This window comes from Crotalus tigris, unplaced genomic scaffold (assembly GCF_016545835.1).
Source record: "Crotalus tigris isolate CLP2741 ecotype Arizona unplaced genomic scaffold, ASM1654583v1 scf7180000018368.3068619, whole genome shotgun sequence".
NCBI classification, from domain to species: domain Eukaryota; kingdom Metazoa; phylum Chordata; class Lepidosauria; order Squamata; family Viperidae; genus Crotalus; species Crotalus tigris.
The window spans coordinates 1689997-1704082 of record NW_024096968.1 but is presented as its reverse complement, the minus strand read 5'-3'; the positions used below and the strand labels follow the sequence as shown (position 1 = coordinate 1704082).

The window sequence follows — 14086 nt, the reverse complement described above, 5'->3', positions numbered from 1 at the left end:
ACTTTATAACTGCAGTGATTCACTTAACAACTGTGCATGAAAAGTCGTAAAATGGGGCAAAACTCACTTAACAAATGTTTCACTTAGCCACATAAATTTTGGGCTCAATTGTGGTTGTAGGTTGAGGACTTGTAATCTATAAAAATATGTCTTAATATTGATATTTAATTCTTTTGGGAATTAAATTAAATCATTTATTTTTAGGCCCATACAGATTCTCTATATAGATATTTTGAATATTTTTTTAATAAAATATGGAAGTCAGTGAAATTATGGCTCAGGGCTGTAATCAAATTTTTGTTCTTATGTTGCGTTTATAACATACAGCTACACATACACAATACTGAGGTTCTTAAATGTTTGTGAGCCCTTTGGAATTTTCAGTATTTCTGCATAAATGTAATCTAACATGAACTGTTTTCCACACAAGGAAGCCTGTCAACATCCCCGAGTTGAAATTTTCTCTAAAGAGGAATGAGCTAAAATTCCTTAAAAGTAATGTGCAGGATTGATCAACAGTTATCAGAAACATAGCAGTTATTGCTGCCCCAGGGGGATACACATCAATTACTTGAAAGCAAAGGCTTATATAATGGAGGTAGTGACAGATTTTATTTTTCTGGGCTCCAAGATCACCTCAGGTGGGGACTGCAGCCAAGAAATTAAAAGACGCTCCTGGGGAGGAAAGCTATGGCAAATCTAGACAGCATACTAAAAAGCAGAGACATCACCCTGCCAACAAAAGTGCGTATAGTCCAGGCCATGGTTTTCCCAGTTTCAATGTATGGCTGTGAAAGTTGGACCATAAGAAAGGCTGAGCGCCAAAGAATTGAGGCCTTTGAACTATGGTGCTGGAGAAGACTCTTGCGAGTCCCTTGGACTGCAAGGCGTTCAAACCGGTCAGTCCTAGAAGAGATCAATCCCGACTGCTCTTTAGAAGGCCAGATCCTGAAGTTGAAACTCAAATACTTTGGCCACCTAATGAGAAGGAAGGACTCACTGGAGAAGGGCCTAATGCTGGGAAAGATTGAGGGCAATAGAAGAAGGGGACGACAGAGAATGAGATGGCTGGATGGAGTCACTGAAGCAGTAGGTGTGAACTTAAATGGACTCCAGAAGATGGTAGAGGACAGGAAGACCTGGAGGAACATTGTCCATGGGGTCGCGATGGGTCGGACACGACTTCGCAATTAATAACAACAACAACAAAAGGCTTATATACATTTACTAGACATAAGTACGTAGCTTTGGATAATTTTCCTCAATGAATAAATGAACATATAATATTTTTGATTGTTTGATTGTGTTTTCTTTATCTAGTTTTAGGACGTGTGGAGAACTGATAGTGTTTTAGGTCATATTTATGTAGAAGTATTGAACATTCAAAATGTTAACTTTTAAGCACTACTGTACACCTTGCCAGGTTTATACCCTCTTCCATTTAGTGGATGTGTGTTGATTTCATCATAACACGAGTTCACTATTTTTCGCAATTCTACATCAGACTTGTTCTCAACTAGATTATTTCTCTAGTCTCTTGAACTTTAGTCAACTGGATAGATAGTTGTAAGATAAGCCTAGCTGCAATATCTGATCATTTGTTTGCTTATTTATTAACTTTATCTCACCTTAATTTTTTACAACTCAAGTCTCTATATGTAATATTCACGCTTCCTATTTTCCTATAATAACAACACTGTGAAATAGGTTGGGCTAAGAGAAAATGACTGGCTTAAAATCATTAATAATGTCAATTTTTATTAACTTTTTTCTGTTTTATACTCAGTTTTATAATAGTCAGGAGTTATTGAGGAACAAATCAATGATGTTGCAATGCCTCCATTTTTATTAGTTAGTGGATAGATTCTTTAACCTCTGCTTAATAAAAGGAAGTAGAATCTCTTTTAAATATTCCAATTGCTTCTTCTTCCTTTGTAGTTTGGGATCAAGAATAGAATTAGGAACAAATTGAATGGCAAAAAATATTCCTTGCTGTAAAATCTAGTAAAATGGAGGATGGGGCTTTCACAAATGTTCATCTTTGGAGGGGTAGCTAAATATGCTTCCATTGATTTTTAGCTTCTTTCACTTTCTTCCAGACCATTTTGTAGAATGCTTTTCTCTTTTTGGCATAGAATGGGGTAAGAGGAAAGCAGTTTGTTCTCCATTGTCCTCCTCCCCTGTTTTTTTTTTTTTTTAAGATAAGAGAGGTCAAACTCCATGTTGCTTTTGAAAAAAAAATTAAACTATTACATGCAACTACTGCTTTATTGTTATGTAGATATTTGTGATTTTCTTTCTTTGGGAAAGAATCAATTAACACTTTAGTAATTTCTGAGCAGATACAATCCTGGTGAAATCCTTATAGCAAAAGATTTGGCAAAAAGATGAAGATACCTTTGATTCAAATAGACAAAGGATATATTTTAAAATGTCTCCTTTGAACCGAGCTTTATTTCTTACGGAAGATTTATAATTAATCATGATTTTTGTATACCTTATTCAGGTATTAGTGATTTTTGGAAGCAGTGTATGAATAAATATTTTTACATGTTGCTTTTACACATATTATACTATATTTAATCCATTAAAGCTAATTAAACAACAAAGAAAGAATGGCTTTATTACAGATGTGATGCTAAAATAAAGTTTTTCAAGTTTACAGAAATAAATTCACCCATTCATTATTTATAATGTCAGTAATAATCAAGACCTTGTATTTATTTCTTTGGTTTAACTTGTTTACTTTGGTCAGTTCTTTCAGCAGTTCTTTGTACAACTTTGTAGCTTTGTACAACTTCTGAAATCGTTTGATATGCTGGTATAATGAATTTGAGATAGCTTGACTAAATATAACTTTCTTTCTCTTCAGATCCAGACATTTAATGTTGAAGCACCATGCCAGACTGTAGAAGATTTAACAAATGGAGTTGTGATGGCTCAAGTACTTCAAAAAATGTAAGATGATTTTTTTTTGTAAATAAATGGTTTATTCATATTCAGTTTTCTGCATCAGAAAACAAGTGTCAGTTTTCTATTTCATTTTATTACTTCTAGTTTTCTTGCTAGTGGGCAATGAGTTTTTAAGACAGTAAGAATTGAATTCATTGAATTCATGAACAAGCTAGTTAAGGTAAGATCTCAAACTTTTTGTAAGCATAGAAAATACAAATATGTAGATAAGAGAAATGTAATTTAGGAAGAAATTTACATTAAGATCAAACTTTTATGAGACAGTTGTAAAAAGATTTATATTTGCTGAATTACTGTATTAATGTGAAAGAAGGTTAGTCATTTCCACAAAATGACAGGATTGTTTTGGATCTCCTGAGAATATAATATTGAACTTGGTTCCATCAAAGTTTCCTTTACTGGGAGGACATTTTTTTACATTTGGTTACCCAATACAACATTTTCAGTTAATTCAGTGTTAAGTAAATTATTTAAAATAGTGACAAATTTATATGCAAAGGAATAAATATGTCTTGTATAGTAGCTTCCATTAAAAAAAGAGGAACCCAAAACCCATATTCTAAGATGGAAAATGCAAGAGATGGAAAAAAATACATATTGAACAATAAAAATAGATTTGCATGTTCACTAAATTATGCTATAATTGGGAAATAGCAAAACATTGCCAGTGAATATTTGTTTGATAAAATATCTATACTGCTATTTTTCAGAGTAGTATTGGTTTTGATTTTGTATGTTGGAGACAGTGTAAAATATGCTTTTGACTCTGTTGCTGAAATAGATAGACAGAGACAGAGATTCCATATATAGATTGAATAAATAAGGGGACTGTATACAGCCTTTTCTCTTTGTCCTTTTCACCATATTCTGTCCTAATTGGCTTTCTGGCCTGTCTATAGAGAATGACAAGATGTTCTGAGATTTCTATTTTTCCAAGCACATTCTACATAAGTAATGCAATTGAAAGCTTTCAATAAACAATGAATACATACTGACATCTTGTTAGTATTATTTGGCTTTCTCAGTTACCCAGCACGCATCAGCACTAATGTCTCATGTTCCTTGGCTTTTTCTGAAGCCAGCTTGAACATCTGGCATCTTTTCATGTAAGGCTCTAATCTGTGTTGGATAATCCTAACCTGTACAACTTTTATTTAACTTAAAATTTTACTTAATAGAAGATAACAGTAGCAAAGAAAATAATGGGCTGCACAGGTACAGCATAAAGTTGAAGAAAGTAAACTTACATACTGAGAGAAACTAATCCATTAGATATATGTAACAGCATCACCTGCTATTAGCTGAACCCAGAGATAGCTAGGAATTACAGGAACAGTGAGGCATAAGAAAAAAAGGATACATTATTAGATTTCATGTTCCTGAAATTGGATGATTTTGACTGACAGTTTTCTTTCTTCTGATCAGCAAACAGCAGTACACTGGGAAGTAGAGGTAAAACCACTAATTTAGCAATTATTATCAAAGTTATCTTAAGTAGATGAGATGAGCAAGGAATAGGCAGAATATATATTTGAAAAGGGATGTTTCCTAGGGTCTTGAGTTGAAGAAGGTAAGATATCAGTTTTCTAAGCAATTCATAAGAGATTTTAACTATGGTAAGTCAGGCAGAGCAGATTTTGTTATACATTGTTTATTATGTAGTATAATAGGTTAGCTCGTGGTTTAGCATACATGACCCCAGCCATTGCAATAGACAAAATCTTAAGGTGACCAACATTAATAATCTTTGTTATATCAAATTCTATGAGAGCTGGATTATGTTCATTAGTGGAATATAGTCGTGGTCTACCTCTGCTAGGAATATTGATTAAAGGATCACGTGTTAAGGGAAGTTTCATTTCCTATCTTATGGTGAAATGTGAGCGCAGTGAAATGTGTTTTTCTAAATATGCATTTAAATATGTGTGTTTGTGTGGAAACTGAATGTAAAAACTTCTAGAACTAACATTTCAACTTGTTAATCAAATAGTAGAATAAAACAGCTTTTGCAGATGTAGCAAGGCATACCAAAAAAATGTGCCAAATCAGCAATTCTTAAATTGTGTGCCAAGGCATAATGATATAAATAGGATCCTTTGATCTATAAGAACCTATTTTCAGAAAAGATAGCTTGGAACACTTCTATATGAATAGCTAAACTGGTTTCCCCACTTTTCAGTCAGAGAAATGACTTATTCAAAAACAAGCTTGAGGTGGGGTGTATGAGTCTTTCTATATACTAAAAGTAGACCTTAGATGTGAGTAAAGGATGTTCCTTATTTTGTAAAAAGGTGTGTCATGTTAGGATAAATTATATAATAAGGAAATGAAATGTACTGCTAAATTATATAATAAGGAACTTGTTATATTTTACTATCATCCAATTAATAATAACTCAGCAGTGGAGTTTATTGATAACAGTTTAAAAATAATTTGCTAAAGTATGGTCAATTACTCTTCTTGAATAAATCACTGAAAAATCCAAATATTAAATTTACAGAGTGATGTATCACATTTTCTCACATCTGGAAATGTTATTTTATGTTTGTGTATAAAAACATCAATTAAAAGTAATTGCTCTGGTTTTGGTGAACTATGATTTATGGAAAATTGTGAAATCTGATTTATGCTTTTGTTAAATATAAACTTTTATAAATAAATAATTTTCAGAATTACAGATAGTGCTTCTGGTGATTTATTATATGGATTCTGCAAGGGCATAATAAATAGATTTTGATTGGAAGTTTATAGTTTGATATTATCTATTAAACGTTGAGTATAACTTGAATAGCTACCGTATATTCCGGCGTATAAGGTGACCCGGCATATAAGACGACCCCCATCTTCGGCGCCGAGTCACATGCCTAGAAAGTCGTCTTATACGCCAGAAACTACTGTTATTTCCGGCATATAAGATGACTCGGCGTATAAGACGACCCCCGACTTCGGCGCCAATGTTAAAGCTTGTGAAAGTCGTCTTATACGCCGGAAAGTACGGTAGCTAGATAGGAATAAGATTACAGGTAGGACTTAAATAACTATAACTCTGTAAACAATTTATATAGTAAAAGTTAATATAGAAAAGAAAAATAATCTTAATTTATCAAGATTTTGGAATGTAAAAAAGATGGGATAATAATAAAATGTAAACAGTTATATTTAATGTGATTATTTTGTGCTTCATGTTGTATGAAAATATGTTTTAAGTAATTGCTATTCAGATTTCTGGAAACCTTCTCCAAATAACCTTGATTGACATAGACTATAGTGTAAAAGCCATTTTTTTAAATATCAGCACTATAGGACTTTTAGTTGATAAACTTGTAATTTTGTGTAAGCAGAGGTGATGTTATATAATACATACATACATACATACATACATACATTATCATTATCATTTTAGCGATTGTCTACCCACTACAGGATAAAGGCCTCTTCGGCATATTTCCAACTAATACAGTCCTGAGCTTTCTTTTGCCAATTGGGCCCACAATACTTGCTGATGTTATCGATCCATCTTGTTTTAGATCTCTTTCGTGGATGCTTTTAATCAAGTAGGATCCATTCTATGACTGCCCTGGTCCACTTGCCATCCATTCTTCTTGCTATGTGACCAGCCCATTTCCATTTCAATTCTTTTACTTTCTTGATGACATAATATACTTTTGTTTGTTCTCTAATCCATGTGCAGGTCTTTTTATCTTGTTGTGTAATGCCGAGCATATATCTTTCAATGGCTCTTTGTGCACTCGTAACTTTTTCATCAATTATGAAGTTAGTTTCCATGTTTCACTGACATATGTTAGAGCAGGTAGTACATACGGATAAAAAACTTTTCTCTTTAGGCATAGGGAGAGGTTGTTCTTGAAAATTATGTTTAGCTTGCCAAATGCCTGCCAACCACATTTAACACGTTGGCCAAGATATATGTAGTGGTCCATTACGTCTAGTTCTTCAGATATAATTGTTTTTCTTTCTTTGGTGAATTTATTAAACATAACCTGGCTTTATTCTGCTTTTATTTTTTCAGAGATCCAACATATTTTGATGAAAATTGGCTAAATAGAATAAAAAGAGAAGTAGGAGACAATTGGAGATTGAAGGTATTTTTATTGCTTAACTATTATATTGGTTTTTTTGGGGGGGGGGTCAACTTACAGCTGTGTTTGTTTTAATACAATTCTGCAAGATTCAAGTTAGGACCCTATTAAAAAAACAGTAACATGTCTATTCAATTCTAAAAATTATTAAATATTAATAACTCTTATTGTCGATTATTTGAGGCTTCTAGTTTAAACCCATGCTACTTCATGTCGTGTGTATAACATTTTCTTACAGAAATATTTTTTCCTTGTTGGATTTTAACCCAGTTCATTCTGCTTTATCTAGTCTGGATGGGACTATGGAATACTGGTATCCAATTAAAATGAATTGGAAAAAATGAGATATAAGACATCAATTATGCTGAAGCAAGGATTTAAATGACTTCACATTGTCAGAGAGAGACTGTCCCAGTCAGGAAGTGGGGTCAAGCAGGGGAGCAGTCTGGAATTGTTAAGTAGACACAAGAGGGCAAGGTTGCTGTTGAAACTTATCTATTCTTTCCCAGGGGCAAACTGCCAATCTGAGAAATTTGCTGTGAAATAGGCTTCAGCAATAAAGTAACTAGTTTATAGTCTACACATATGGATATGGTTGTTCGCGCCTGACAACTTTGATAAACTCTAATTTAATTATGCAAAATCTTCACTTGTAAATATAAGGTATTAGTAGTTTTATTTATTAATCCCTCTGGGGACCTTTATATGAAGAAGGAAACTACATAAAAGAAGGAAGGGCGATAATCGATATAACTCGTCCTGCCCCAATCAATAGCCCTTATGGAGGCTTCTGATAACATAGTTGCCCCATGTAATACCATTATTTGAAAATTTCAAATGGAGCATATTTTAATATATTTTATGTATTTATATAATTTATATCCTGCCCTATTCCACAAGCCTACAGAATTGATTTTCAGAGGCATTTTGTTCCTTAAATAAATTTATTCTATCATCAACTGTCTTTTTCAAGCCTGGTGTCCCAAGATAAAAATAAAATATTTACGTAGTTGGTCAACCATATTTGTCCGTGAGAAGGCAGATAGGGATACCTTATCAAATAGGGCTTGTTTTATTCTGTCAGAAGACCCAATTTGAATTTGAAATAAATTGCCTAACTATAGAAGAAACATTAATGACAGGATATTTGTTGTTGACCAAGGTCTCTAGCATAGGTTGAAATGTTAAATTATTCCTTTTTATGTTTGCAGTACAGTTTTGCAGAAGGCAAAAGCCAAAAATTGCTTCCCACTGAAGTCTTTTTCAGTCTTACCTGCAGATGTGGAGGTAAAATGGGAGCTTCTCTCAAGTCCCAGACTCCTCTTGACTAGTGAAAATCATGCAATGGGAAGGGAGTGCTGCACATTTGCATTCAGTACTCCGTCTTTATTGATTTTAAATTCTGAAAAGCTTTTGCTGAATCTTCGCTTAATTGCTTCTTGGCAGATCTTTAGCCATAGCAGATCATCGTACACATAAATTACTTTTTTTTTGTTTAATCTGGTTTTGTGATGATTCATGATTGATTTAAATTTCTTGATGGTTCTTGTTTCCATGTAATAACATTTAAGTCCTTTCTCAGACACAAAATCAAATTCTGGGGAAAGTTAAGGTTGTCTTGTACCAGTAGGAAATGATGAAATATTCGTACCACATTTGACGATAAAAATGGAGAAAACTAACAGAAAGATTAAAGCCCGTACTCTTTCCATCAGATTAAGACACGTAAAATTATTAGCACTGCTAATGCATTTAAGTCTTTAGAAACAATATTTAATTAAGAATCATTGTGAAACATGGCCCAAACAACAATAATTATATGGTTGAGACAAGCTGACACATTCTTCTTCAGCTGTACTAACACCTTTCAGCTTGTTATGAAACCAAATAGTGATCTAAATGTGGCATTTTCTTATTAGATAGACATAGAATTATACAACCAATATTGCTGTTGGGTGACCCAAAGACATCTGAATTTAATTGAAGGCTACCTGAGAAGTGATTATTTTTAGACTGTGTTGTTTTGCTTCTTATTTATGCATTTGTCTATTTATTTTCTACAACAAAGAATTTGCTGATTTTTTTCCCCCTGGGGCGGGAAGCCCCAGCGTAGAAGAGCAGAACATAATTGTTTCATTGCAAAGTTTGCTTGTTTGCTTACTTATTTATGGGATTTACCTATCACTTGAAACCAGGATTCTAGGTGGCTTGTAGAACTTACACACAAAACACAAATGGTCAGTCTAAAAGTTAACTGAATAGTAATGAAATTAAGCTTTGATTTAAAGGATTTTGAAGGATGCAATATTTGCAAGAATAATTAACATTACAGACCTAAGATATGTGTATTGTAGTGAAACTCCAGGGAGCAACAAAAATATTATTTAATTTGAATTCTTCATTTTATTGCTTTCAATCCAATATCAGGGTGGCATTGGACTTTTTATTATTATTTGGGACTCAAGACCACATCCTAAGTTGGCACCATATTTTTCTTTTGTTTAGGATAAAAAGAACTTGCTTGAACTCTCTCATGTTTATGCAGAAAGTTTGCTTCCTTCAGTTGCTCGATTGCTGTAACAATACTGAATTCCCTTTCATTGGTCTTGACACTTTGCCAAAAATGTCCTACTTGGAATTACTTTTTTATAAAAATCTGAGGAGGAATTCATATGTAGGTTCTAATCTATAATGAGAAATGTTTAAAAATTGGAAGCAAAAGGTACTAATACCTTCTCTTGTTTTCAAGTTATAAAAACCATAAAATTTCATGGATTTGTTCAGGATGGTCTGAAACATTTAAAAAATGGAAAGAAGAAAACCTAAATGAAATAATCTTTTCAGGCACATCTAATAGCTTTCTAATAGCCTAAAAATACGACTCTCTCCCACCATCAGAAACAACTACTGTTCTATAGTTGAGGCTATTTTGGAAATTATGCTAATCTCAGGAAATACATGGTTTTAATTTTTGCCTTTATATATTTTGTATGCATAGGGATATTCAAAATAAAATGTTTTGATTTGAATAATTATTTTATAAAATAATTGTATGGGAATATGAATCCAAATTCAGAGATATAAAAAAATCACTATTTTATGTGATAATTTTTTTTCTGTTCTTGTGACTAAACAGAATCTAGAAATCAGAAAAGTATGGAATAATAATTTTGTGATTTTTGTTATTGGCTTTTTTGGCAAATCCCCCCTTGCCCCCCCCAAAAAAACAAAAAAAAACCCTTCTGCTTTAAGTTATAATGAATTCTTATAAGCCTCAGTTTTAATTGTAATTTAGGGTAATTCTTTTTTTAAAATAATTGTTTTTCTTTTACTCTAAGGTGAGCAATCTGAAGAAAATTTTAAAAGGAATTTTGGATTACAACCATGAAGTAAGAACTCTTATATGTAATATATTCTGTTCTTTGATATAATATGTAGATTAGTTTACTATAATTGTTTCAAAGATTTTTGATCTTCTTTAAAAAATATCTTGCCTATATTTAAAATATATTTAAAAGAGTAATTTCTCCTCCTCTGTGGTTGGCGCAGCAGTTAGGGTGCAGTACTGCAGGCCACTTTAGCTGACCGCAGGTCAGCGGTTCAAATCTCACCGGCTCAAGGTTGACTCAGCCTTCCATCCTTCCGGGGTAGGTAAAATGAGGACCCAGATTGTTGGGGGCAATGTAAATATATATGTACATTGCTTACTGGTGTACACCGCTTAGAGAATTCTCACACTTAAAGCGGTATATAATAAATAAATAAATTTGCCATATTTTATAAATGTGTAACATGGTTTATAACATATTTTGAAAGGTGATGAATTCTTTGATATATACTTTATCAGTCTAACGAAGATGGTGTGGAAAATGTTTAATAGAATTCTTCATATAAAGTAGTTGACTTGGCAAATATGGTAAATATACGACAGTTCTATTTAGTGATCTCTCCTTAATTTTAATTGGCTAGAATGGCTACGTAGTTTTGTTGGTGAAATAAAATTTCCTGTCTCCTAAAAAAAAAAGTGAGATAAGTTTGATGCAACAGAAATTGCTTTGGTTAACCATATTATGTCATGGGAAAAAAAACAATGAAATTCTGAATCCTTCCATTGGGAAGCTTTTCACTTTAAATACTTAGGTACTTCATTCTGATTTCATAAAAAGAATGAGAGAATAAATATACTCTTGCACTCTGGTAAAATATTTTTAGTAAATCATATTTCATTACACTGATGTTTATTTTAGAGCAAGCATGTCAAACTCGCTACATCACGTGACATCGTGCAACGTATTGGGCCAGTATTGCCATTGCCGACAATGGGGTGGGCGTGGCTTCCATGTGATGCGTCTGGCCCACGGGCTGGCAGTTTGAAACCCCTGTTTTAGAGGAAAAACCCTATGAATTGTTCTAAATCAAAATGTCCTATCTTTATTACTTTTCCTGGGTGTTGGAACTACTAACAGTTCTTGGAGAGGTGGTTCTAGAAGATCTTTTTTTTATCTAAATAGTATATATTTGAAAAATACTTTAGTATTTATATTAAGAGATTATTTGAGTCAGGTTTACATCTAAAGAATGTTGCTTGTTTAAATTACAAGTAAAAGGATTTGGTGTTAGTGCCAACTCTTGTGCAATAGCGCTTAGTCTCATTGAGAAAATGTGTCTCAGCTAAACCTCTATACATTAGTGGGTCTGAATAAGCACTGTATGCAATGAATAGTCAACAGCATGAAACACTAGATATGCTAACTTCTAGATTTGAGCCACTTAAGAACAACCCAAACATTTTGACTCAATTCCTCAGCTGGAGAGCTTAGTTAGATGTCTGGCGTGGGGATGAAGATTTTATTAAAAGGAGATAGATATGTCAGAGACACAGAAACAAAAGCTCTCTGTTAGTTGCTTAGCAAAATGGATTTGCAGTGTTCAGGAAGGAATGATTTATGCATCTGGCTGGTAGTTACTCTACAGAATAAATAATACCATTTTCTCTCATTAGGTTCCTAATCCTGCAATTCTGTTTACTCTGGCCCTGAAACCTGGAAATATGTTAATATATTTTTTATCCTTGCACAGATTTTGGGGCAACAGATTAATGATTTTATCCTTCCTGATGTTAATTTGATTGGGGAGCACTCTGATGCAGCAGAGCTTGGAAGAATGCTTCAGCTTATTTTAGGCTGTGCTGTAAACTGTGAACAAAAACAAGGTTAGTTGGCATTTTATTAAAATGGTACATTATTCAAACTAGATATACAGCCTTTATTTCATTAACAGAGACATCATTGGCATTGTTTTTCAGTTTCTTTGATGAGTGTTAAGAAAATTGACAATTAGCTTTGTCTTCTATTTCAGGGCTTTTCAACCTTTTCAGAGATTGTACTACTTTTAGGATATGGCAATATTTGAGTACCACCAGTGGCCAAGCAGGTGGGCGTGGCCTGCTTGACGCCACTCACTTAAGTCAGCTGGGTCGGAACAGAACAAGTTGCACTGGCTAACTCAATACCCCACAAACTCACCTCCCCAAATTGCTAGCAACCAAGCGCATGTGTGCGCGCGCACACACACACACACACCATATTCCAGGTTTGGGGACTTTTACCAGTATCTACAGAGGAAGGAGAGGGCCTTCTCCTCAAGCCCAGGCATGATTGGCAATTTACTAACTTAGATGTGGATACAAGTCTCCAAGCTTGAAGTGTGTGTGTGTGTGTGTGTGTGTGCGCCCATGGAGGTGGAGGACATTTGCAGGAAGCAGTTTCCTCCTAGTCCAACTTCTGTCTTGACAGATCTCTGGAGAGCAAGAGGAGGCGGCAGGGGAGCAGCGCTCCTGGGACCTGCACAAGGGAGGCTGGCCCTTTTTGAAAGGGAATTCCCATTTCCAATCGTGTGTGGTAAGGTTGCTGGCTTGTTGGGGTAGCCTTCCGTCACACAGCTTCCTTGCCACACCCTCCTCCTCTCCAGAAATCTGCAGGGGAGATAGAGATCTGGAGGGCAAGGTGCAGCCTCCATATTGGCCATTTCTACCTCTCCAAGCCCTCGTCAATTAAACATACATTATATATAAATTAAAACATAGCTAAAAAGAAAACATAGTTAAATCACTCATTACAGCTCTTCACATATTTTCTGGAAAAACCACTTTTATTGATGTTAGAAAGGAAGAGCAAACCTTATTAAGGAACTCTTTAACAGGAAGGGAATTGAAGACCCTAAAAAGTCTTGTTCTTTCTAATCTGCCTTCCCTTTGAGCCTTTAGTTCTCATTATTTTATTATTATGTATTTAAGAAGATCAAAGGCCTCCATAGCTCAGGATACTCACCTTAAAATCAGAACCCAGAAAAATTTAGTTAATCCACAATACTGCCCTATGAGGAATGAAGATAATCTTTGGGCCCTGAGAACATGCAGGTGTCAAGTCAGAATATTAGTGGTGCACCTGTCAGCAACTGGAAGTGCATTAGTCCATGTACTTCTCTTTCCTGTCTCACAACTCAATCCATACATCCTTTAGTTTTCAGCCACATCTTTTTCTCATAAGCTCCTTAAAAAATCAACAAAGTATACTGTAATTATCAGGAAAAATACATCTAGCACTTCTGAATTCTTTTTCCGAGGGGAAAAGGAAAGTTCGCAGCCTGCAGGTTGCTAGCAAAGTCGTCAAAGAACGTAGTTATTGCTGCTAAAGGCTAGAATAAACAATGAATCAGTTTTGCAGCTTTCTTGTTACTATATCCTCTTACCTCCACAATGTGGCCTGAGATTGCACAAGGGGCTAGGCTAAAATCTGGTTCAGTAGTTTGCAGCAAGGTGTTCAGTACAGACCTTGCCAATGTGATTTTAATAGCCCAGTAAGGGATAGGAAAACCTGAGGAAAACTTTGCAATCAATAAACCATGGTGGACTATGCTTGTTTTGCCCTATTTTGATTCTCTTCTCCAGTAGCAGCCCATGGATTTTAGGATTGCATGGCTACAAAGATAGAGGCCTTCAGCCTCCCAATCCC

General features: G+C 34.3%; 1 protein-coding gene across 3 annotated transcripts in view; it reads left to right on the top strand.

The window, feature by feature from the left end:
* HOOK3 (hook microtubule tethering protein 3) overlaps positions 1 to 14086 on the top strand; it is a 55003-nt gene that overhangs the window by 6906 nt on the left and 34011 nt on the right. For 2 of the 3 annotated variants that reach the window (XM_039351002.1, XM_039351001.1), the window contains exons 2-5: positions 2873 to 2958; positions 7004 to 7076; positions 10412 to 10462; positions 12153 to 12285. In XM_039351002.1, coding sequence (XP_039206936.1) covers positions 2873 to 2958; positions 7004 to 7076; positions 10412 to 10462; positions 12153 to 12285 — 343 coding nt within the window. Of the gene's footprint in view, positions 1 to 2872; positions 2959 to 7003; positions 7077 to 8284; positions 8361 to 10411; positions 10463 to 12152; positions 12286 to 14086 lie in introns of those variants that run through there. The other variant, XM_039351004.1, reaches the window with a different exon arrangement.